We start from the raw sequence: 24,894 nt of genomic DNA on the forward strand, positions 1-24,894 counted from the left end.
TCTTCCCATCAGTGGGAGAAGATGGAGCCCATTCAGCCCCCCATACCCAGCACCAGCCTCCAGAGGAGCAGAGACAAACACAAGGACATTGTTACCGGTTGTTGAGGGCTTTCATTGCCTCCTCCATCTGCAGGTACTCCGCTGCCTTCCACACGTCGCTCGCCTCCTCCTCCTGCAGCACCATCAGCTTGGCAGTGTAGGTGAACTCGATCAGGTGCTGAAATGCCAGGTTACTCACCCCTGAGACCAGAGAGTAAAGAGTCAGTGTGACAACCTCTTTGCTGCATAAACCTCCTCACATGCTACCCACACTCACCCTCAGCCAGGGTCTCTCTAAGGGTCACCCTCAGCCAGGGTCTCTCAACTGTGCAAGGCTGTGGGGGCCCCAGGGTGAAGAACAAGAAGCAAAGACTAGGTTTATGGGCCCTGAATTCAGCCATTCACAGCCATTCTAAGGTAAAGTCGTCATCCCTCTCAACTATTCCCTCTTCCCTTTTACAAAGATTTCTCCTTTACAAAGATTTCTCTTTTATAAAGCCAAATTATTCCAACCTATTTGAAGGTGCTGTGCTTTGAATGAAGGTGGCTCAGTTCTTGAACTCCATGACCAATCCATCTCTCTGTGACCCTTAGCAGTGTGGGTGATCTCAAACTGCTGGTGAAAGGCCAGGTTACTCATCCCGAGACAAATGTCAGCATGACCACCTCCACTCTGCATAAGCCTGATCACACTGTGTAATGAATTGACCGGTACGATTGACCCTATGTAAGACAAGTTTTTCACTGTACCTCAGTACAAGTGACAATAATAAACCAATACCAATACAACCGACTCATACTCACTGGGCCACTTTTGTTGCACTGTCACCACTGACTATACATGGGGTCAAAAGCATGCCAGCCCTGCTCTGTCTACAGAGGCTTGCCAAAAGACAACAACCAAGTTTGTCAGCCTCTCAGCATTGTTGCAACCTCCGAAATGGATGTCAGGAAGCTTTCCCATACAAGCAGGTGGGTGGCCTTGGTCCTCAACAAGTGGGTCACCATGTGTGGGCCCTTCCTGCTGGTGGACCACCTGGACTGGATGCTGAGTAACTGTAACTACTGATGGCCACCTCTCCTTCATGGGGATCATTGAACTGAAAGATGGAGATCTGGGGCTGGGGTGAGAGAGAGCAAGAGCGCAAGAGAGAGAGAAAGCGAAGGGAAACGTTCCTCTCTAATTGAGTTGGTGGTAGGGATGATTCTGAATTTCCCCAAGGTATAAAAGGAATTTACACGGATGTTTTGAAGGTGGAGGAGGCCAGAGACCCTGGAGTTCTGATGCCTAATTGTGAAGGGATGTTGTGCTTTCACATCCTCTTCCTGGTGGTGCCATCACGTTCTTGAACCATCAATTCTACTCCTTCTGTTATTGTCACTCTCACATCTCTTTTTTTGCATCTTTCTTCTATGCTTTGCACCAATCTGCCATTTTGTACTCGTCACTGTATTTATTATCACCATATTTACTCTGTGAGTTTCACACGAGCGAGGAATTTCATTGCACCCTGTTGTATATGACAACAAACTAATCTGAATCTGCTTCCACTTGCTTACAGGGAAGCTCCCTCTGCATCCCAAGTGCCTGCCTTAGGACAACTTGCCAAAGATATCTCCTCCCACAACTGAGAGACCAGAAATTATTTAGTAAACTGTTCTGGGAGATATGCCAGGCCTTAGAAGACCTCTGAGATTATAGCAAACCATCTCAGCCTTTCACACCTCCATCCACCCTCCTCTCCAGAAGCACACTTAATCCTTATTACGTTATAGGATTTAAGGAGACCTATTTATATATTTAGGCCTTGAATAGGTTTAACTCTTGGTTCCATGGCGATTCCTTCTCCAAGGGGCCCTTGCTTCCACAGTCCATCAGCTTTTGAACTAGTAAGATCTAGATATTGGGTCAAGAGTCAAGAAAATCTGACTGTTGAGACTTGAGTGAAGGAAAAAGCCGAGGTATTGGCCCCTCAGACACTGTTACTGCCTGAGATGAACTGAAGACGGACTCGGGGGCTGACCATAGTCCCCTGCTGGTGGACCCACTGGAGGCAGTGACTGTCCCTTTATCCCCAGCACACTCCTCCTCGCCCACCTGCACCTACTGCTTGAGGCAAGGTCAGGGATCACCCCAATCCTGCTCAGTCATCTGTTGAGCAGCCTCCTGTCCTTTCATGGCCAGTTCTTTATGCGGCTGGCATGGGAGGAGGACAGTAAAGGGCCGGTGCGGGAGGGGACTCATTCAGTGTCAAACGTCAACAAGCTGTCTAACGTCTTGTGGACGTGGACGTGGCATGGAGAAACAAAGGACTGCAGATGCTGGAATCTGGATGAAAAACACAACAAGATGCTAGAGGACTCAGCAGCATCCATGGAGAAAAGCAGGCCCGGAGTGGAATGGAAAGCCTCATCGTGGAACAGATGCAGCGGAGGCAGAGAAATTGAAAGGGATCCCTTCCCAACTACCTCCGTGACACCTCACAATCTCTCCAACTCTTCCATAGCTTTAAATTCTATGGCAGGCACAACCTCATCTTCACCATGGACGTCCTGTCCCTATATACCTCCATTCCCCATCATGACGGCCTCACCGCCCTCTGCTTCTTTCTCCATCAGAGACAGAACCAATCCCCTTCCACTAACACTCTCCTCCACCTGGCTGAACTTATCCTCACCCTAAACAACTTCTCTTTCGATTCCTCTCACTTTCTACAGAGCAAGGGCGTAGCCATGGGCACTTGCATGGGCCCCAGCTGTGCCTGCCTCTTCGTTGGCTACATTGACAGTCTCTGTTCCACGCCTACTCTGGCCCCACTCCTCAACTTCTCCGCTATACCGACAACTGCATCGGTGCCACCTCTTGCACCCATGCAGAACTTGACAGTTTCATAAACTTCGCCACTAATTTTCACCTGGCTCTCCAATTCACTTGGACTATCTCTGACACCTCTCTCTCCTTTCTGGATCTCTCCATCCCCATCTCAGGAGATTCATTACCCACCGACATCTTCTACAAACCCACTGACACCCACAGCTACCTCGATTACAGCTCCTCCCACCCTGTCTCCTGCAAGGATGCAATCCCTTTTTCTCAATTTCTCCGCCTCCGCCGCATCCGCTCCCATGATGAGGCTTTCGGCTCCAGGACCTCAGAGATGGCCAACTTCTTTTCTAACCATTGCTTCCCACCTACTGTGATCGAGAGAGCTCGCGCCTGCATCTCTGCCATTTCCCGCACCTCAGCTCTCAACCCCACCCCTCCCAGACCCAACTTGTCCTCACGTTCCATCCCACCAGCCTACGTATCCAACACATCATTCTCCGCCACTTCCACCACCTCCAACGGGACCCCACCACCAAGCTTATCTTCCCCTGCCCACCTCTTTCAGCCTTTCGTAAAGACCGCTCTCTTCGAAACTCCCTGGTTCATTCCTCTCCCCCCCACCCATCCCGCTCCCACCCCAGGAATTTTCCACTGCCCCCGCCATAGGTGTAACACCTGCCCCTCCTTCCCTCCATCCGGGGAGCCAAACAGTCCTTTCAGGTGAGGCAGAGATTTATCTGCACCAAAGAATCAGAACCACCCATTAGTTTAAGGGCAATACTGAAAGTGGTGTTAGCTAGACAGAGGGGTGAAGAAGGCGTTTGGCACACTGGCCTTCATAAGTCAGGGCACTGAGTATAAAAGTTGGGAGGTCATGGTGCTGTTGTACAGGACGCTGGTAAGGCTGCACTTGGAGTATTGTGTCCAGTTTTGGTCGCCCTGCTCCAGGAAAGATGTTATTAAACTGGAAAGAGTGCAGAAAAGATTTACAAGGATGTTGCCAGTACTTGAGGGACTGAGTTATAGGGAGAGGTTGGGCAGGCTAGGTCTTTATTCCTTAAAGTGTAGGAGACTGAGAGGTGATCTTCTCAAGGTGTATAAAGTCATGAGGAGCATAGACAGGGTGACTGCACTCAGTCTTTTTCCCAGAGTTGGAGAATCAAGAACTAGAGGCACAGGTTTAAGGTGAGAGGGGAGAGATTTAATAGGAACTTGAGGGGCAATTTTTTTTTTTACACACACAAAGGGTGGTATGTATGTAGAACAAGCTGCCAGATGGCGGTTGAGGCAGGTACAATAAAAGCATCTAAAAGATAGGTACATGGATTTGAAAGATTTAGAAGGTATGGGCCAAGCGTGGGCAAATGGGACTAACTTGGATGGGGCACCTTGGTCGGCATGGACCAATTGGGCTAAAAGGCCAGTTTCCATGCTGTATGACTGAGTGAACCAGGACACCTCTGCCAAGATGGGGATATTCCACCCACTACAATCCTCCAGCAAAATGAAAAGGAGCTATCTTTGCTCTCAAAATGGCATTGGGACGCCGCACTAAAATGATCCCAACTGAATTTACGTCACAGGAACAAGCCAATGGCCCTAGTCAAACATACCTGGCTCTGCTCAAGCTTCCTCCCAGCTCTTTTCTCCTCAGCATATCATTCTATTCCTTATCCCGTACATAAACAAGAAGGCATTGGTTTAAAGTGAGAGGAAGGAGTTTTAAAGGGGGTCTGAGGGATTTTTTTTTAGACAGACTGGTTGTTATCTGGAAAGCACTGCCAGAGGATGTGGTGGAATCAGATCCAATCACTAAATTTAAGAGGCATTGAGACAGATACTTCAATCGACAAGGCATTGAAGGATATGGTGCTAATGCAGGCAAATGGGATGTGTACATGGGCAAGAAGGTCAGCATGGATGTGGTGGGCTGAAGGGCCTGTTTCTGTGCTGTACCACTCTATGTGTTTATCCAGCTTCCCCATAAGTTTAAGGAATAGAAATGAATCACTAGTCATCTGGCTCTGTGACAGCAAGTTGTTATTCTCATGTGCTCTGAGTATGAAACTTGTTTCTCAACACAACACTGGATTTATTCGTCATTATTTTAAAATTATGACTCAGTTAAAAATGCCCTGTGTGAACAGAAACATTATCTATGCACTTTATCTATTGACCCCTTCCATTTATTGTGTAAGCAAGTATACCAGGAGATAAAGTGAGTGACGGAGTCTTGGAATGAGGTGGAGTGATAGGCAGGTGAGGGAGGGGGGATAGTGGGAATGATGCAAGAAGCTGGGAGGTGATAGGTGGAAGTGACAAACGGCTGAAGATGGAATCTGATGGGAGAGGACAGTGGAGAATGGAATAAAAGGAAAGAGGTGGGGACGGGACCCAGTGGGAGGAGTGTGTGGGTGATGGGCAGATCGACAGGGTGGGGGAGGGGAAAGACCGGGTGGTGGGGGCTGGTGGGATAAGGGGAATAAAGGGGGGGAAGAGGAGAGTGGTTCTGGAAGTTAGAGAAATCGATGTTCGTGCCGTCAGGTTGGAGACTACCAAGGCGGAATATGAGGTGCTGTTCCTCTAATCTGCGTCTGGCCTCAACTTTGCAGTGGAGGAGGCCGTGGACAGACATTTCGGTGTGGGAATGGGAAGTGGAATTAAAATGGCTGGCCACCAAGAGATCCCAGCTTGTATGGCAGACAGAGAGAAAGTGCCCAATAAAGCAGTCCCCCAACCTGCATCTTGTCTTATATAAGAACCATAGAAGTTTTTCATTGTACCTGTACCTCACCTGTACTTGTGCAGACAGCAATAAACTTGACTTGACTTGAAACAAAAAACTTTCCTCGTCTCCGTGAAATCGTTGATCGCTTTGTCAAAACTTACCTTCGATCTCAACCAAGGGTTCCTCCCTGAAATCCTGGAAAAAGCGAGAGAAGAATTGGCTGCAGGCAGCAAGGACAGCTTTGTGAGCTTTGAAGTGGTGACCTGTGGAACACAACTCAGCTTCACTCTTCTTGAGACATAGGTGTTGTTCTAATCACAGTTTCCAACAAACAAACGGCATACCAAGGGCAGTGCTCGCACCCGGTCAGCCACAACTCAGTGGGCAGCAGCTGGCGTTCAACTAATGCTAGGGTTATTGCAATTTCAAGGGGCAATGTTTGCGGGGTATTTGGTCAAAGTCTGGAGGTACTGTTTGTGGAGCATTTGGCCAGTTTTTGGAACCACAGGTTAAGGAGGTAATTGGGCAGTGTCTGGGGCTGTTGCTTGGGATTATTTTTGCAGCATTATTCAAGGGGGAGTTAGGCCAGATCCTAGGAGAGCAGTTGGATGGTGTGGGAGAAGGTGGCCAATTTTCAGAGGCTTTGGTTAGGGGTTGGGACCATTAAACCACTTTTTGTGACCGCGGCAGACCAGTGGCTACTTTACCATCTCCTTGAGACAGCAGATCTGAAAGTATCTCAGCCATCCTTTAGAGTCACTCTTGAAGAAACAGAACTTCAAGATTTCAAAATGGAACCTCTTTGACTTTTCCCCAGGGTCGAAATGTCTAATACTAGAGGACATGCCTTTAAGGTGAGAGGGGGTAAGTTTAGAGATGTGTGGGGCAAGTTTTTCTTCACACAGTGGTGGGCACCTGGAACCCACTGCCAAGGGTGGTGGTGGAGGCAGATATGATAGAGGCGTTGAAGAGGCTCTTAGATAGACGCATGAATGTGCGGAGAATGGAGGGATATAGACATGGTTTAGGTAGAAGGGATTAGCTTAGTTAGGCATTTAATTACTAGTTTAATTAGTTTGGCACAACATGGTGGGACAAAGGGCCTGTTCCTGTGCTGTACTGTTTTATGTTCAATTTCAGTAAAACATTTCAGACAGTGCTGCCTTCACTGAGGGTAATGTGCTTAAACATATGACCTCGGTCCCTAGAGTACAAGTATCAGCTGAGCTAATTGGTAGACAAACACCCCTGTTCCTGCTCTTGCAATTTTGAACAAATAATAGTTTGTACTTACACTATTTAACAGTAAATCACAGAATACTGGTGTTTGCTGTTTTATAGTATGAGTAACAATTCTGCATCAGGACATAGTTCTCCAAAAGACCCAAATCCTGTCTGAAAAACCAAGTGTGAAATACTGACCATCCACAATGAGGGTGATGTCTGTAAACTGCTCGTGCTGCCGCTGTTCGTTCAGTCTGTCCAATACTACCTTGTAGTGGCTTGGCACCTCATGAACAGTGTCCACCAACACCTCTTCTGCCTCCATGTCCAATAACTGGAAACAAAGCACAAACCAAGCCTACGTTTAGATTTTAAAAAAAACCAAAGAATTTCAGAAAAAGTTCTGATGAGGGTCAAAGACCTGAAACTAACTCTGTTTCTCTTTCTGCAGATGCTGCCTGACCTGCTGAGTGTTTCCAGCATTTTCTGCCTATGTTTAATTGTGCTGAAATGGGTGATGGAAGCTGGGTCATTAGAAGTATTTAAAGTATTGGAATTGGTTTATTATTGTCACTTGTACCGAGGTGCAGTGAAAAACTTGTCTTGCATACCGATCGTACAGGTTAATTCATTACACAAGTGGAGATGGAGAAATTATTTGATCGATCGATGAATGGAGAAATAGCTCAGAAGAAGAGTTAAGGCCAGCATAGATCAGCCATGGTAATATTAAAAGGTGGGGGAGGCTTGAAGGGTCTGATGGACTACTCCTGCTCCCATGTTCTTGTGTGGGTCTCTGGAGCTGTGAGGCAGCTGTTCTACCAGCTGTTCCACTGTGCTACCCTGTGCAAGCTTCCTGTGGTGCAGGAAGCAGATCAGTACATAATATTCCAGCCGTGGCCTAACCAATGTTTTATAAAGTTGTACCAAGATCTCCCAGCTCTTATATTATATGTCCCAGGTAATGAAGGGAAGGAACCTGTGTGCCTTCTTCACTACTCTATGTGCCTGTGCTGCCACCTTCAGGGATCTTTGGATTTGTACACGGAGGTCCCTTTGTTCCCCAATACTCCCTCGGGCCCGTTTTTCACTCATTAGACACCCCCCCCCCCCCCCACCACCACATCAAACACATCATCTCACACTTATCAAGATTAAATTCCAGCTACCACTTCCCTGCCCAATTTACCAGCTGATCAATATCATTCTCACTATCAACACCACCATCCATTTTCACAATATCTGCAAACTTACTAATCACACCTTCTGCATTCACATTTAAGCTGTTAATGTACATAACAAACAGCAAGGACCCCGACACTGATCGCCGCAGTACACGGCTGCTCACAGGCTTCCAATCACAAAAATAAACCTTTACCATCACTCTGTCTCCTATTACCAAGCCAATTTTAGATCCAATTTTCCAACTTGCCTTGGACCCCATGGGCACCAAGCTTTTGGACCAATCTCCCAAGTGGGACATGAATGTGGAAGTCCACATGGACTACATCAACTGTACTCCCCTCCTCAATATACTTAGTTACCTCTTTTAAAAACACAAATCACATTAGTCACACAGGATCTCCAACCAGCAAGTATGTGCTGACTATCCTGATTAGAAACATAGAAACATAGAAAACCTACAGCATAATTCAGGCCCTTCAGCCCACAAAGCTGTGCCGAACATGTCCCTACCTTAGAAATTACTAGGCTTACCCATAGCCCTCTATTTTTCTCAGCTCCATGTACCTATCCAACAGTCTCTTAAAAGACCCTATCGTATCTGCCTCCACCACCGTTGCCGGCAGCCCATTCCACGCACTCACCACCCTCTGAGCAAAAAACTTACCCCTGACATCTCCTCTTTACCTACTCCCCAGGACCTTAAACTTGTGTCCTCTTGTGGCAACAATTTCAGCCCTGGGGAAAAGCCTCTGACCATCCACATGATCAATACCTCTCATCATCTTATACACTTCTATCAGGTCACCCCTCATCCTCCGTCGCTCCAAGGAGAAAAGGCCGAGCCTTTCCAAGTGTAGATTAATCCTGTCCCTCAGAACTTTTGCCAATAATCTCCCTACCACTGCTTTACACTAAATGGCCTACGTTAGCTTATCCCTGCCGCCCTTCTTGAATAGAGGAACCATATTTGCTCTCTTCCAGTCATCTGGCACCTCGCCTGTGGCTAGTGAGGATTTAAGTATCTCCATCACTGTCCCAACAAGATATTTAAAACCTCCTTTTTGATCTCAATCTACTCCAGAATTTCATTGTCCCAACCGAAATCTCCAACCACACTGATTTCTTCCTGAGTGAATACAGATGAAAAGTATTTCACACCTCAACCACATCCTCTGGCTTCATACACTGATTGCCCCTTTGGTCTTTTATAGGCCCCACACTTGTTACCTCCTCACTCTTAACATACATAAAATACCTTGGGATTTACCTTAATTTTGTCTGCCGGTGATATTTTCTGGCCCTTCTTTGTCCTCCTAATTTCTTTGTTAAGCAGCTCCTGCGCTCTCCCTACTCCTGAAGGGCCTCTTTCATTTACAGTGCTCTGTACTTACCATCTGCTTCATTTATTTACCCTTGTCAAACCCATGACATCCAGGGTTCCCAGGACTTGCCATCCTTACCCTTCACCCTAATGGGAACACACTGGCCCCGAACCCCGACAATTTCACTTTTAAGACTCCTGCTCCCTGAATGTAGATTTACTCTCAAGTAGCAGTTCCCAATCTATGTTTGCCAAGTCCAACCTCATGATATTGAAATTGTTCCCCCATTCAGATGCTTAATTTTCAGAGAATCCTTATCCCTCTCCACAACTATCAGAATCATTATCACTGACATGTGATGTGAAATTTGTTGTTTTATGGCAGCAGTAAAGTGCAAAGACATAAAATTACTATAAATTACAAAAACAAGTAGTGCAAAGGAAAGGAATAACGAGGTAGTGTTCATGGACCGTTCAGAAATCTGATGGTGGAGGGGAAGAAGCCGTTTCTGAATCGTTGAGTGTGGGTCTTCAGGCTCCTGTACCTCCTCCCTGATGATAGTAACGTGAAGAGGGTGTGTCCCAGGTGGTGAAGGTCCTGAGTGAACTACTTTGAAACTTACCAAGTCATGGTCACTATCCTCAAAGTACTTCCCCACTGACACTTCCTCCACTTGCCTGGCCTCATTCCCTGGGATTAGGTCGAGCACCTGCCCCATCCATAGAACTGTCTACATATTGGCTAAAAAAATCTCTTCCGGATGCACCTTATAAATTCCATCTCGTCTAATCCTTTCATACTAAGGTGATCCTAGTTAATATTGAGGAGGATGAAATCCCCAACTCCTACAATTATGACCAGTTAAAATTCCCCACTACTACAACATGATGATGTGGATCGTAGGAAGAAGCCACGATGGATCATCCACTCAGCATTCTGCCAAAACATGACTGCAAATATTTCAGTCTTTAACATTCATTGAGGATGCAGATACCCTTGGAGCACACTCCTCCCATTAGTTGTTTTAATTGTCTGCCATATTCCTGGTGAGGTGTGGCAGGTTTTAGAGCTTTTTATCTGAACTGTTGGTTACGAGATTGTTTTGCAGTGTGTATGACATGCCAATTCTGGTGCTTAGCACACCTGTAGCCCTGCACTGCTGTCTCAACAGGTTGGCATCTCATTATTTTTAGTTATGTCTGGTGCTGCTCCCAGCACACACATCTCACTCCTCGTTGACCAAGGGAACACCAGGATCTGTGATGGTATTGGCAGAGCGTCAATACATCTTCAATGTGTGCCAGATACTCTTTGATACAGTTTAAGGTAATTCACAGGACCCACATGTCAAAAGATAAGCTGGCCCGTTTTTATCACCATATAAATCCTATATGTGACAGATGTAAATCGAATGTGGCTTCTTTGACACATATGTTTTGGTCCTGTCCTCTTTTGGAAAAATATTGGAAAGACATTTTTACCATTATCTCAACTGTATTGAATATTGATTTACAACCTCACCCTATCACTGCAATTTTTAGATTACCAAGGATAGAGTCTGGCCATTTATCTGCTTCTGCTTACCATATGATTGCCTTTGTCACATTAGAACATAGAACAATTACAGCACAATTCAGGCCCTTCGGCCCACAAAACTGTGCCAAACATGTCCCTACCCTAGAAATTACTAGGCTTACCCATAGCCCTCTATTTTACTCAGCTCCATATACCTGTCTAACAGTCTCTTGAAAGACCCTATCTTATCAGCCTCCACCACCATTTCCAGCAGCCCAAACGATCCATTTTGCTTAAATGGAAGGATCCAATACCCCCTACTACTTTTCAATGGTTCTCTCAAACTATATCATGTTTAAACTTGGAAAAAATTAGGAGTGGTACTGTCGATCCTTCGCTTAAATTTGAAGATATTTGGAGTCCATTTATCCAATATTTTCACATGATATAGATCCCCTTTCAATAACTTTCTAATTTAAAGGAACAGAGTTGATGACATAATATTGCTCTGTTTTTACTGAGAAATTTCAGTCCAGTCTTTTTTTTCTTTTTTTTGTTCTTTTTTGAAATGTTTCTGTTTAGTTTGGTTTGACATATTGTTTATAATTTTTCTTATTGATTTGGGGATTTTTTTTCTTTTTTTCATATATATATAATAAATCTTTTTCTTTCCTTTCTTTCATATTATATAGAGATCGTAGGATCTAGATTTTTTTTTATATTTTATTGTTCTTTATGATTATCTATGCCATGATTGTTCTCCCGATCTCTGTGTATTACATGTACAAACATTGATGTTATAAATTAATCTGTATTAATTTGAAAACTAATAAAAAGATTGAAAAAGAAAGGTAATGGCAGAGTGAGGAATGTAAAGTGAATCATGATGTTTCAGACTACTAGTGTATGTTTCTGCTGCTGAACCACAGGGATACCCAGTTTTCAACTGCCAGATCTATACTGAGAGACACAAGAGATTGCAGATGCTGGAATCTGGAGCAACATACAATCTGCTGAAGGAAGTCAGCAGATCGAGCAGCATCTGTAGGAGGAAACAAATTGTCGAAGCAGGACTGATGCGGTCCTGATTCAACAATTCCCTTCCTCCCACAGATGCTGCTCGACCTGCCAAGTTCCTCCAGCAGATTGTGTGTTGCTGTATTGAGTCTTTCCCATTTACCATGATCACACAATACAATGGAGGGTCTCCACAGTATTTCCATAGAGGAGGTCATTTCTACCAATGCTGTCGTGGACATCTGCCACAGGTAGATTGGGGAGGACCAGTTCAAGTGGGTTAATTCTCCATTGCCTGCTGGAGAATCAATCTGGTGACACTGTCCTTGAGGACTTGGCCAGATGGGTCACTGGTGGTGGTACAATTCCACTGCTGGTGATGCTCACTGGTGTACCTCACCCAGTCTGCATGGTGTTCCCTTGTTACTGTCAATGCTTCTTCCAAGTGTTGCTCAGTATGGAGGAGCATTCAGCTGAGGGAGGAGGGCAGGTGGTAATCAGGAGTTTCCTTGCCTATTTTTGACCCAATGTCATCAGACTTCATGAAGGCCAAGGTCAAAATTGAGGACTCTCTCCTACATGTACAGCCCTATGCTACTCCTCTGGTGGATCTGTCCTACCAGTGGAAAAGGACTTACCCAAGAATTCTGATGGAGGTGAGTGATATATTGGGGGATTTTCTTCTCTGAGAGACATTAATGAGATGTTTTCACAATAATCCAGTAGTTTTATGGTCATCATGATCAATGACCATTTTTAAATTCAAGATAATTTACTGAATTTAATTGAGAGGATATGCATTTAAGGTGAGAGGGGGATCATTTAAAGGAGGTATATGAGGCAAGTTTTTTTTTAAAACAACAGAGTTGTAGGTGCCTGGAACGGGATGCCAGAACGAGTGGAAGCAGATACGGTAGCAGCATTTAGAGGCTTTTAGATAGACACACGAACATGAGACACCACCAGAAAGCAACCGATCCCAATGCACCCACGGCTTGGTACGGCACTGTGACTGCAAGAAACGGCAGAGAGTTGTGTATGCAGCTCAGCACATCACGGAAACCAGCCTCCCCTCCATGGACTCTGTCTACACTTCTCACTGCCTCTGTAAAGCAGCCAACATAATCAAAGACCCATGCATTCTCCTCCCTCCCATCAGGCAGAAGATATAAAAACCTGAAAGCACGTACCACCAGGCTCAAGGACAGCTTCTATCCAGCTGTTATAACACTATTGAACGGCCCCCTAGTACAATAAGGTGGACTCTTGACCTCACAATCTAACTCGTTATGACCTTGCACCTTATTGTCTGCCTGCACTGCACTTTCTCTGTAACTGTAACACTTTATTCTGCATTCTGTTATTGTTTTCCCGATGCACTGTTGTAATGAATTGATCTGTATGGACGAAATGCAAGACAAGTTTTTCACTGTACCTCAGTGCATGTGAATAATAAAACAATTTACCAATAATAAACCAATTTACCAATATGCAGGGGATGGAGGGATGTGGATCATGTGCAGGTAGAAGAGATTTAATTTAATTTGGCATTGTGTTCAGCATAGACATAGTGGGCTTGAAGGGCCTATTGCTGTGCTGTACTGTTCTATGTTCTAAATTCCACAACAGGATTTGAATGCTGGGCTTCAGGTTACTAGTTTGGTTCCCTAACCACCATACCATAACCAACGAGGCCAAAGGCAGTATGCACTTGGGACCATCACCATCTGTATGTCCCCTTCCAAGTCCCACATCACCCTATCTTTCTATTCCTTCATTGTTGCTGGGTCTAAATTTTGGATGCTTATGAGAGTGGGTGTACTGCATTAATTCATCTTTTCAAGGGTGGAGAAAATCAATGGCGCCCATATCCATAAATGATGGTTAAAAAAAAGGGCCTGGCTTTTGCAGAGCTTGGTATCGGTGACACAGGGTAGAAATTTTTAAAAGTTTTAAGAAATTGTGTTGGAATGGCCAAAACAAGATAGTTTAGGTTTTACTAATTCTTGGAGCAACTCAGCAGGTCAAGCAGCATCTGTTAGGGCAAAGAGATAGCTGGTGTTTCAGGTCAAGACCCTGCATCAGGACTCTGCATTGGGTGTCGACCAATAATGTTGACCATCTCTTTGCCTCCACAGCTGCTGCTTGACTCGCTGAGTCCGTACAGCAGCTTGTTTTTAATGAACTGATTCCAGTATCTGCAGTCTCCTGTGTCTCCATTCAATCATTCTTGCCATAATTGCCTTCAGTTTGGAAAGACTCACACCTCAGGGTTGAATGACAGAGAACCAGTTCAGCTGGGGAGGGGAGGGGAGGGGAGGGGCAGGGAAGGGACGGGGCAGGGAAGGGAAGGGGCAGGGAGCGAGAAGATGCGTGCTGTGAAGGAATCCTGTTAATGCTCTGCCTGCTTCAACTTGTTCCAAACTGTTTTACGTGTGTGAAATGAGCTGATCTCAGCTGAGACACAACTCAGTGAGCTAAAGCACCCCTAGACTGGGCAAGCAGCCTGCAGTTCCTGATCGGAAACTTTTAACTTCAAATTACATGAGAGGATTGCCAGACCAACTCTGGAGCACTGTACTGTGTTTTTGGCACCACCCCTCAGGAAGGATATATTGCCTTTGGAAAGGGTGCAGTGCAAGGGTCAGCAAAATAATAACAGGACCACAAGGTTAAGTTACAAGGGTGGATAACTTACACATGGATTGCACTCTGTTAAACTTGGAAGGATGAGAGACAGTCTGATAGGTGTTTAAAATAATGAAGGGTCAAAGAGCTGTACAACTGAGAAAGAGGCCCTTCGGCCCAACTTGTCCCATGCTGACCAAGTTTGCCTAACTGAACTGGTCCCACCTGCCTGCATTTGGCCCATATCCCTCTAAACCTCTCCTATCCACATACCTGTCCAAATGCCTTTTAAATGTTCTCTAGTTTTAGACTCCCCTACCCTGACTGTGGCTATTCACCTTATCAATGCCGCTTATGACTTTATAAACCTCGATAAGGTCACCCCTCAGTCTCCTACACTCCAGGGGATAAAGTCCTAGCCTATCCAGCCTCTCCTTATAACCCAAACCCCCTAGTCCCAGTAACATCCTCAGAAATCTTTTTTGCACCCTCTCCAGTTTAATAACATGCTTCCTATAGCAGGGTGACCAGAATTGCATGCCGTATTCCAAATGTGGCCTTCACAATGTCTTGTATAGCTCTAACATGATGTCCCAACTCCTGTACTCAATATTCTGACCGATGTAGGCAAGTGTACTAAATGCCAATAGATTCTCAATATAAGTGAAGAGAAACAATTTCCTCTGGTGGGAGCTCAGAATGAGGTATAACATGGGAAAACTCACCAATGAAAGACTGCATTTGCAAGGGATTGTCTAGATCTTGTGAGATGTACGGATTTCAGTTGGGTAACTGGAGTAGGGGTACAGACTGGCCACAATCTACAGAACAGACACAGAAGCTAAATGGCTCCCTTTTGCAATCTGTCAGACTAACAGCTTACAACTTTAGTGCAGGTAAATGTCCCAAGTCCCTACAAGCAGCATAATCAAACACAATTTGGCACCTAGGCACAGGGGAAACTTAATCACGCACAGGCCGGTGCGTATTTGGAATGAGCTTCCAGAAATAGTGGTTGAGGCGGGCACATTAGCAACATTTAAAAGCCATCTAGCTAAGTCCATGGATAGTTCAGAGGGCTATGGGCCAAACACGGGCAGACTAGCTTGCTGGACAACACAGTCAGCATGGATGAGTTGGGCCGAAGGGCCTGTTTCCGTGCTATATGACTCTATAAGTGACTTCTTGGGGCCATAAATATGTGGAGTCATAGAGCGATATAGCATGGAGAGAGGCTCTTCAGCCCAACAAGTCTTGGTGCTGACGATCAAGCACCCATTTATTCGTAATCCTCCACTACCATTTTATTCTCCCCACCTTCCCATTAACTCTCCCCAGATTCTACCACTCACCTACACACTAAGGGGCAATCTACAGTAGCTAATTAACCTACCAATTTGCAGAAATTTGGGATGTGGGAGGAAACTTAAGCACCCAGGGTAAGCCCCTGCAGTCAATGGGAGAACGTGCAAACTCCACACAGACAGCACTGGAGATCAGGACTGAACTAGAGTCGCTGGAGCTATGAGGCAGCAACACTACAATATGTGCCACTGAGCCCCACTGTCGGCTAACCAATCCAATAGGGAGCAAGGGGCAAACTTCTCCACCTAGAGAACAGTTTGATGCAGACACTGTTAGCACAACCGGCTAGGCAACTGGCACCAAAACATTTGTAGGGAGGCCTTGAAAAACATCGAGGGAGAAAGGAAATAATGGACTTGAGACTACAATGTCAAGTGGAGGAGAAACACTGGCAGTGAACAACAGGATGGATGACCTGTTTCTGTGCTGTAAATGCAGTGTAATTCTACACCGCTCAGGTGGGACATGGCAGCTGGCTGCATCCAGCCCCATCCTCTCTTATACAGACAAACTGCACAGAAACAGGCCCCTACAGCCAACCATGTCCATGCCCGGCTTTTGTGCCCACCTACACCAATCCCATTTGCTCTTCACAGAATGTAGGTGGAGTAACCATACAGCGATCTGCCAGAGCAGAACATCCGCTCGTCAGCTATACCGCCATCAGTTAGGGCCAGAAAGGCAACGTGGCAGAGACAAAACCTTTCAAAAACAGCGAGAAATGATGCGAGAAACTATTAAAAGAAAAAAAAATGTAGTTACTAGAAATGTGAAGTGCTAGAAATACTCAGCTGAACCAGCAGCTTCTCTGAAGAGGGAAACCAAGTTCATGTTTCAGGCCAATGACTTGTCATCAGTTGACTCAGCATTAACTCTAGTTCTCCTTTACACAGAAAAGGACAGCAGAGGAACAGGCCCTTCGGCCCACCATGTCTGTGCCGACCATGATACCAATCCCACTAATCCCACCTGCCTGCACGTGGTCTGTATCCATCCATTCCCTGCCTGTTCATTTGCTTGTCTAAATGCCTCTTAAATGTTGCTATCATATCTGCTTCTACACCTCCCTTGGCACATACCAGTCTCTGTTTAAAACACTTACCTTGCAAATCTCCTTTAAACTCTTCCCCTCTCACCTTCTGGTGTTTTCACCCTGGGGGAAAGACTCTGACTGTCTACCCTATCTGTGGCTCTCATAACTTTATAAACTTCTATCAGGTCTCCTTCAGCCTCCGATGCTCCAGAGAAAACATAGAACAGCACAGGAACAGGCCCTTCAGCTCACAGTGGCTGTGCCGACCACGATGCCAAATTAAACAAAATCTCTTCTACCTGCACATGATCCATATCCATACAAGGACATATTGCATGCATGCCCTCTAGTATTTGACATTTCTACCCTGGGAAAAAGATCTGACTGTCTACCCTATCTATGCGTCTCGTGATTTTATAAACCTCTATCAGGTCTCCCCTCAAGCTCCGACATTCCAGAGAAAACAACCCAAGTTTGTCCAACCTCTCATCAAATCCAGGCAGCATCCCTGTAAACCTCTTCTGCACCCTTTCAAAAGCCTCCACATCCTTCCTGTAATGGGGCGACCAGAGCTGCACACAATACTCCAAGTGCAGCTTAACCAAGGTTTTATAAAGCTGCAAAGTGACTTGTACTCAATGCCCCGATCAATGAAGGCAAGCACGCCTTACACCTTATCTACTTGCACAGCCACTTTCAGGGAGCAGTGGACTTGAACCCCAAGATCTCTCTGTACATCAATGCTGTTAAGGATCCTGCCATAAACTGCATACTTTCTCCTTACATTTGACCTCCCCAAGTGCAACACCTCACACTTGCCGGATTAAACTCCATCTGCCATTTCTCCGCCCATATCTATATCCTGCTGTATCCTTTGATAACCTTCTTCACTATCCACAATGCGACCAATCTTTGTGTTGTCTGCAGACTTACTAATCAGCCCACCTACATTTACATCCATATCATTTATATACATCACAAACAACAGAGGTCCCAGCACTGATCCCTGCAGGACACCACTGATCATGGATAACACCCCTCCACCACTACCCTCTGTCTCCTATGAATCCAAACTACCAAGTCACCATGGATCCCATGCATCTTAATCTTCTGGATCAGCCTTCCATGAGGGACCTTGTCAAATGCTTTACTAAAGTCCATGTAGATAACGTCCACTGCCCAACCCTCGTGCGTCACCTTCATTACCTCCCCAAAAGCTCGTGACCTGCCCCCACACAAAGCCATGCTAACTGTCCCAATCAGGCCATTCTTTTCCAAATGCGCATTAATCCTATCCCTAAGAATCCTCTACAATAGCTTCTCTACCACTGATGTGAGGCTCACTGGCCTATAATTTCCAGGATTATCTTTATTTCCCTTCTTGAACAAAAGAACAACATTATCTACACCCCAGGACCTCGCCTGTTGCTAGTGAGGATACAGAGATCTTCATCAAGGCCCCAGCAGTCTCCTCTTTTGCCTCGTTCAATAACCTGGGATAGATCCCATCAGGCCCTGGGGATCTTCAAGAGACCCAGCACCATGTCCTTCTTGATCTCAAAATGCCCTTGCACTTCAAGGGCAAGGGGACGGAAGGCACTTTTTTTGTTGCAGTGTTGACATTCTGTTTGCTGCCTCTCCTTTTTCGACAGCTGCACAGTGCGTGTGGTGAAACTACTGATTTATTCTCAGCTGTTTGAAGTCATTTCTCAATGGGAGTTACATTTTATTATAAAATTGAAATTGTGTAAGACCAAGTCTCCCTGTTCCAGATAAACAATCCAAGTTTATCCGACTTTTCCTTACACTCTCCAATCCAGGCAACCTCCTTTGCAACATCCTCAAAGCCTTCCTATCCCTCCTGTAGCAACCAGAACTGCACACAATACTCCAAATGTAAAGTTTTATGCAGCTGCAACATGACCTGCCAATTTTTATACTCAACACCCTGACCAAGAAAGGCAAGCAAGCCATATGCCTTCTTTACCACCCTATCCACTTGTGTTGCCACTTTCAGGGAGCTCTGGACTTGCACCTCTGTACATCAGTGCTTCTAAGAGTCCTGCCATTTACTGTATACCTTCCTCCTGAAATTGACCTCTCAGAGTGAAACATCTAACACTTGTCCAGATTAAACTTCATCTGCCACCCCTCCGCCCAAATGATCAAAATCCTGCTGTATCCTTTGACAACGTTCCTCACTACCCACAACTCCACCATGTTCATGTTGTCAGCAAACTTACTAATCAGACCACCCACATTTTCATCCAGATCATTAATATACAAGCACATCTATCATTTTATATATTGCTTTGCTTGCACTTTTGTTTTGTTATGGGAAACAGATGATTCATTTTGGATGAAGTAACCAGTGTGTAAAAGAGCTGTCCTTTAGCTACAGCTGAACTGGAAGAGAGGGAAAGGGAAAGGGCACATTGTATAACAGCTGGAGAAGGGAACAGGACTAATGCAGAGCAGAGGGGAAGCAACAAGGAGATTTGCTGTCTTACACAAGGTCGATTTTATAAAAAGATGCAACTAGTATTGAGAAATGACTTCAAGCAGCTGAAAATAAATCCGTAGTTTCACCACACACATTGCGCGGCTGCCAAATAAATGAGAGGCAGCAACAAGAGTGTCAACACTGTGACAAAAAATACTGTCCCCTGACCCAAGAATCCCATCCCAAATCTCTCACTTAACCATTTCTTTGGTTCATGTATCTAAAGTGATCAAGATATTGAGGAGCTGTTGTATTGGGATTCTCTCGAACTAAAATTAACCCGGGAGAAGGGCCAGTCCAGGGAAGGTCAAGGTTCAGATTGCCAGTCTATGGGAACCTGCTGAAGAATAGACACAGATGGATACGGTCAACTGGATGGGGTCTAATGCCAGTAGTGAGTGGGCTGTACAATTTGCAGGAGAGAAGTAAAAAAAGGAAGTAGATTGTATCAGGACCACTGGGCAGAATAACCCAGGAGTGAAAATTAATTTGTAGCAGACTTCCTGTGCAGGAGGCTGGCTGAAGAATAAAGTAAACATGAGAGCAGAGGCACTGCATCATCTTTAGAACACAGAACTATGGCAGGGAGACCAGGGCACAGACAACGTCTGACACTGGAGCTTTACAGCACCAGCTTGGCCACACCACCCAGCCAGCAGAGCTCATCTGTAAACTGCCAAGGGGCAGGGAGGAAGTGGCAGAGGGTCAGACTATTATTTGCCACATTTCTCTGGTTATGGGCATGGTGCTGGCAGGCTGCAGTAATGCTGTCTAAAAAGGGAAGGAAGGACCTGAGCAGCAAGATTTTCCCACACAGAGCTGCCAAAGGAGGTAGTGGAGGCAGATACTATGTCTGAAAGGCATTTGGAAGTATTTGGATAGGAAAGGAATAGGGGGATACAGACCTAAAGCAGGCAAATGGGATTAGCACAGATAGGGATCACGGCTGGCATAGACAAAGTGGGCTGTGAGGACCCGTTTCTGTGCTGTACATTTCTACGATTCTATGACTGGTTGAGTTGGCACAGTTCATTCGACTGGACAAGGAACAACACCCATCCCGGATAATCTCAGTGCTTTCTCCAGCAAGCCAACCAAGCAGGGTCCGACACACACGCGACCCCAGGAAACAAGCGCCGGTAACCAACTTCTGCAGCATCAAGCTCAGACTGCTCTTCAGTTAGTCTCCCATGGTCATTATGGGAGCCTCTTATTGTTTATTGACTACAGCTCTGCCTTCAATACTATAATTCCAAGCAAACTCATCACCAAACTCTGAGACCTGGGACTCAACCCCTCCCTCTGTAACGGGATCCCTGACTTCCTGACCAACAGACCGCAATCAATGAGGATAGGCAGCAACACCTCCGGCACGATTATTCTCAACACTGGTGCCTCACAAGGTTGTGTCCTCAGCCCTCTACTCTACTCCCTATACACTCATGACTATGTGGCCAGATTCTACTCTAACTCCATCTACAAGTTTGCAGATGACAGCACCGTAGTGGGCTATATCTCAAATAATGATGAGTCGGAGTACAGGAAGGAGATAGAGAACTTAGTGACATGGTGTCATGACAACAACCTTTCCCTCAATGTCAGCAAAACAAAAGAGCTGGTCATTGACTTCAAGGAAGGTGGGGTGGTGCACATGCTCGTTTACATCAGTGATGCTGAGGTCAGGAGGGTTAAGAGCTTTAAGTTTCTGGAAGTGAACATTACCAATAGCTTGTCCTGGTCCAACCACAGAAGTCATGGCCAAGAAATCTCACCAGCACTTCTATTTCCTCATGAGACTAAAGAAATTTGGCATGTCCACTTTCACCCTCACCAAATGTTAATCGATGCACCATAGAAAGCATCCTATCTGGATGTATCACAGTTTGGTATGGCAACTGCTCTGCCCGTGACCGCAAGAAACTGCAGAGTTGTGGACACAGCCCAGCACATCACGAAAACCAGCCTCCCCTCCATGAACTTTGTCTATACTTCTCACTGTCTCCGTAAAGCAACCAACATAATCAAGGACCACACGCACCCCTGACAAAGCACATACCACCAGGCTCAAGGACAGCTTCTATCCCACTGTTATAAGACTATTGAATGGTCTCCTAGTACGATAAGATAGACTCCTTACCTCACAATCTACCTTGTAATGGCCTTGCACCTTATCGTCTGCCTGCACTGCACTTTCTCTGTAACTGTGGCACTTTATTCTGCATTCTGTTATTGTTTTACCCTGTACTACCTCAATGCACTGTGTAATGAATTGACCTGTACGATCGGTTTGCAAGACAAGTTTTCCACTGTACCTCGGTACATGTGACAATAATAAACCAATTTACCAATGGACAATGAATTAATATGGACACTCCATGGTAGGGACAACAAATGCTGAAGACTGTGTTGTGGATCACCACGTGAATCACTGAGCTGATCGCTGAGCTATTGCAATACTTTAGCCTCAACCAGCCTCAGTCTTGGTGGCTTTGTTGAGGGGAGGTCCTGTCTGACTAATGTGACTGAAATTTTTTGAAGTGTGTTGATGAGGACAGTTGGTTGATGGAGCAACAAACAATCTACTGAGGAGCTCAGCAAGTCGAGCAGCATCGCTGGGAGCAAAGGAATTGTTGACGCTTCGGGTTGAAACCCTGCATCAGGACTGAGAGGGGAGATGGCCAGTATGAAGAGGAGAGGGGGAGTGGCGAGGAAGGATCCCGAGGCGATTGGTGGACTGAGGTGACAGGCAGGTAGTGGAGGGGAGCAGGGGGTGGAGCTGGGAGACAGTGGCAGGTGAATGATAGATGGAGGCAGAGAGAGAGAGAGAGAGAGAGAGAGAGAGAGAGAGAGAGAGGAAGAAGGGGAAAAAAAGATGGAACAAGGTGGGAGAATGGGAGTGTGAAGACAGTCCACATGGGTAGTCTACGTGGACTTTAAAAAAGGGAGACTGGTCTAAAAGATAAAAAGTCATAGGCACCTGAAATTAGTTTAGTGACAGGAGGCAGTGTGGCAGTGGAGAGTTGGTTTTGCAATTGGAAGCCCAGTAACAATCAACGAACTGCAACAGTAAATGAAGTCAACAGTGCTGTCTTCAGAAGGGCAATTAGAGACAGACGCTAAATGCTTACTTGTGAATACATTTTTAAAAAGCAGCAACGATCATAATTTACTCCGGTCTAAATACTGGCTGATTAATGGGTATTTGAATTACAGTTTTGGTTACCTTGCCTATAAAAAGACAAAGTAAGATTGGAGTCAGTGCTAATTAATGGAATGGGAGGGTCGTCCTATCAAGAGAGGGTAAATATCTTGGGCTTGTATCCTTTGGAGTTTAGGAAAATGAGGAGTTACTTTATTAAAATCAGATTCATACAGCATGGAAATAGGTACCTCGACCCGACTCTCCCCTAACTGTGCCTCTCATGATGTTATAAACCTCTATCAGGTCTCCCCTCAGCCTCTGCCGCTCCAGAGAAAACAACCCAAGTTTGTCCAACCTCTCCTTATAGCACGTGCCCTCTGATCCAGCATCCTGGTAAACTTCTTCTGAACCCTTTCCACAGCCTCCATATCATCCCTGCAACATAACTTCTTGACTCTTGAACTCAATGCCTCGACTAACATATGCCTTCTTTCCCACTTTCAGGGAACTATGGACTTGGACTCCCAAGATCCCCCTGTACATCAATGCTGTTCAGGGTCCTGTCGTTAACTGTATACATTCCCCTTACATTTCGTCTCCCGAAGTGCAAAACCTCACACTTGCCTGGATTAAACTCCATCTGACATTGCTGCACCCACATCTGCAACTGATCTATATCCTGCTGTATTATCAGAGTATGAGACCACAATGGTATCCTTTGGCAATCTTCTACGCTATTTTAAAATTCGGCGTTTGATTAATTCCTCTGTCATTTCCTCAGTCCCAATGAAAGATTCTCAGGTCTACTCCTGCTCCTAAGGCTGCACCATAGAAAACATCCTATCCAGATGCATCACGGCTTGGTATGGCAACTGCTCTGTCTGTGATCGCAAGAAACTGCAGAGAGTTGTGGACACAGCTCAGCAAATTACAGAGACCAGCCTCCCCTCCATGGACTCTGTCTATACTTCTCGTTGCCTCAGTAAAGCAGCCAACATAATCAAATACCCCACCCACCATGGATATTCTCTATTCTCCCCCCTCCCATCAGGCAGAAGATACAAAAGCCTGAAAGCACAGACCACCAGGCTCAAGTACAGCTTCTATCCCGCTGTTATAAAACTGTTGAACAGTCCCCAAGTACGATAAGGTGGACTCGTGACCTCACAATCTATCTCATTATGGCTTTACACCTTATTATCTGCCTGCACTGCACTTTCTCTGTAACTGTGACACTTTATTCTGCTATTCTTTTCCCTTGTACTGCCTCAATGCATTGATGTGACAAAATGATCTGTATGGATGGCACACAAAACAAAGTTTTTCACTGTACCTCAGTACATGTGACCATAATAAACCAATTTACCAATTGTGCCCCAACCCATCAATTGATGGTGCTCCCATCAATCAACATCCAACCAGCCATTGGTGGGTTATGGGCTTTTTGATGGGAGAGACCATCATCTCCCATCAACTGCCCACAGCCCACCAATGACAGCTCACTCCCTCCATCAACAGCCCACAGCCCACCAATGACAGCCCACTCCCTCCATCAACAGCCCACAGCCCACCAATGACAGCCCACTCCCTCCATCAACAGCCCACAGCCCACCAATGACAGCTCACTCCCTCCATCAACAGCCCACAGCCCACCAATGACAGCTCACTCCCTCCATCAACAGCCCACAGCCCACCAATGACAGCCCACTCCCTCCATCAACAGCCCTTAACCCACCAATGACAGCCCACTCCCTCCATCAACAACCCAGATCCCACCAATGACAGCCCACTCCCTCCATCAACAGCCCACAGCCCACCAATGACAGCCCACTCCCTCCATCAACAGCCCTTAACCCACCAATGACAGCCCACTCCCTCCATCAACAGCCCTTAACCCACCAATGACAGCCCACTCCCTCCATCAACAACCCAGATCCCACCAATGACAGCCCACTCCCTCCATCAACAGCCCACAGCCCACCAATGACAGCCCACTCCTTCCATCAACAGCCCTTAACCCACCAATGACAGCCTACTCCCTCCATCAACAGCCCTTAACCCACCAATGACAGCCCACTCCCTCCATCAACAACCCAGATCCCACCAATGACTGCCCACTCCCTCCATCAACAGCCTACAGCCCACCAATGACAGCCCACTCCCTCCATCAACAGCCCACAGCCCACCAATGACAGCCCACTCCCTCCATCAACAGCCCACCAATGACAGCCCACTCCCTCCATCAACAGCCCACAGCCCACCAATGACAGCCCACTCCCTCCATCAACAGCCCACCAATGACAGCCCACTCCCTCCATCAACAGCCCACAGCCCACCAATGACAGCCCACTCCCTCCATCAACAGC

At 46.0% G+C, this 24,894-nt stretch overlaps 1 protein-coding gene across 5 annotated transcripts in view; it reads right to left on the minus strand.

Annotated features, from left to right (window-relative positions):
* The window catches only part of LOC127572265 (zinc finger protein 131-like), a 41,593-nt gene that overhangs the window by 14,367 nt on the left and 2,332 nt on the right, over positions 1-24,894 (minus strand). For 4 of the 5 annotated variants that reach the window (XM_052019281.1, XM_052019282.1, XM_052019284.1 and 1 more), the window contains exons 2-4: positions 7,017-7,152; positions 5,756-5,857; positions 96-240 (exon numbers count right to left, since the gene is read on the minus strand). In XM_052019281.1, the coding sequence (XP_051875241.1) occupies positions 96-240; positions 5,756-5,857; positions 7,017-7,143 (374 nt within the window). In that variant the 5' untranslated portion in view covers positions 7,144-7,152. Of the gene's footprint in view, positions 1-95; positions 241-5,755; positions 5,858-7,016; positions 7,153-24,894 lie in introns of those variants that run through there. The other variant, XM_052019285.1, reaches the window with a different exon arrangement.

This window comes from Pristis pectinata, chromosome 7, assembly GCF_009764475.1.
Source record: "Pristis pectinata isolate sPriPec2 chromosome 7, sPriPec2.1.pri, whole genome shotgun sequence".
Lineage (NCBI taxonomy): Eukaryota > Metazoa > Chordata > Chondrichthyes > Rhinopristiformes > Pristidae > Pristis > Pristis pectinata.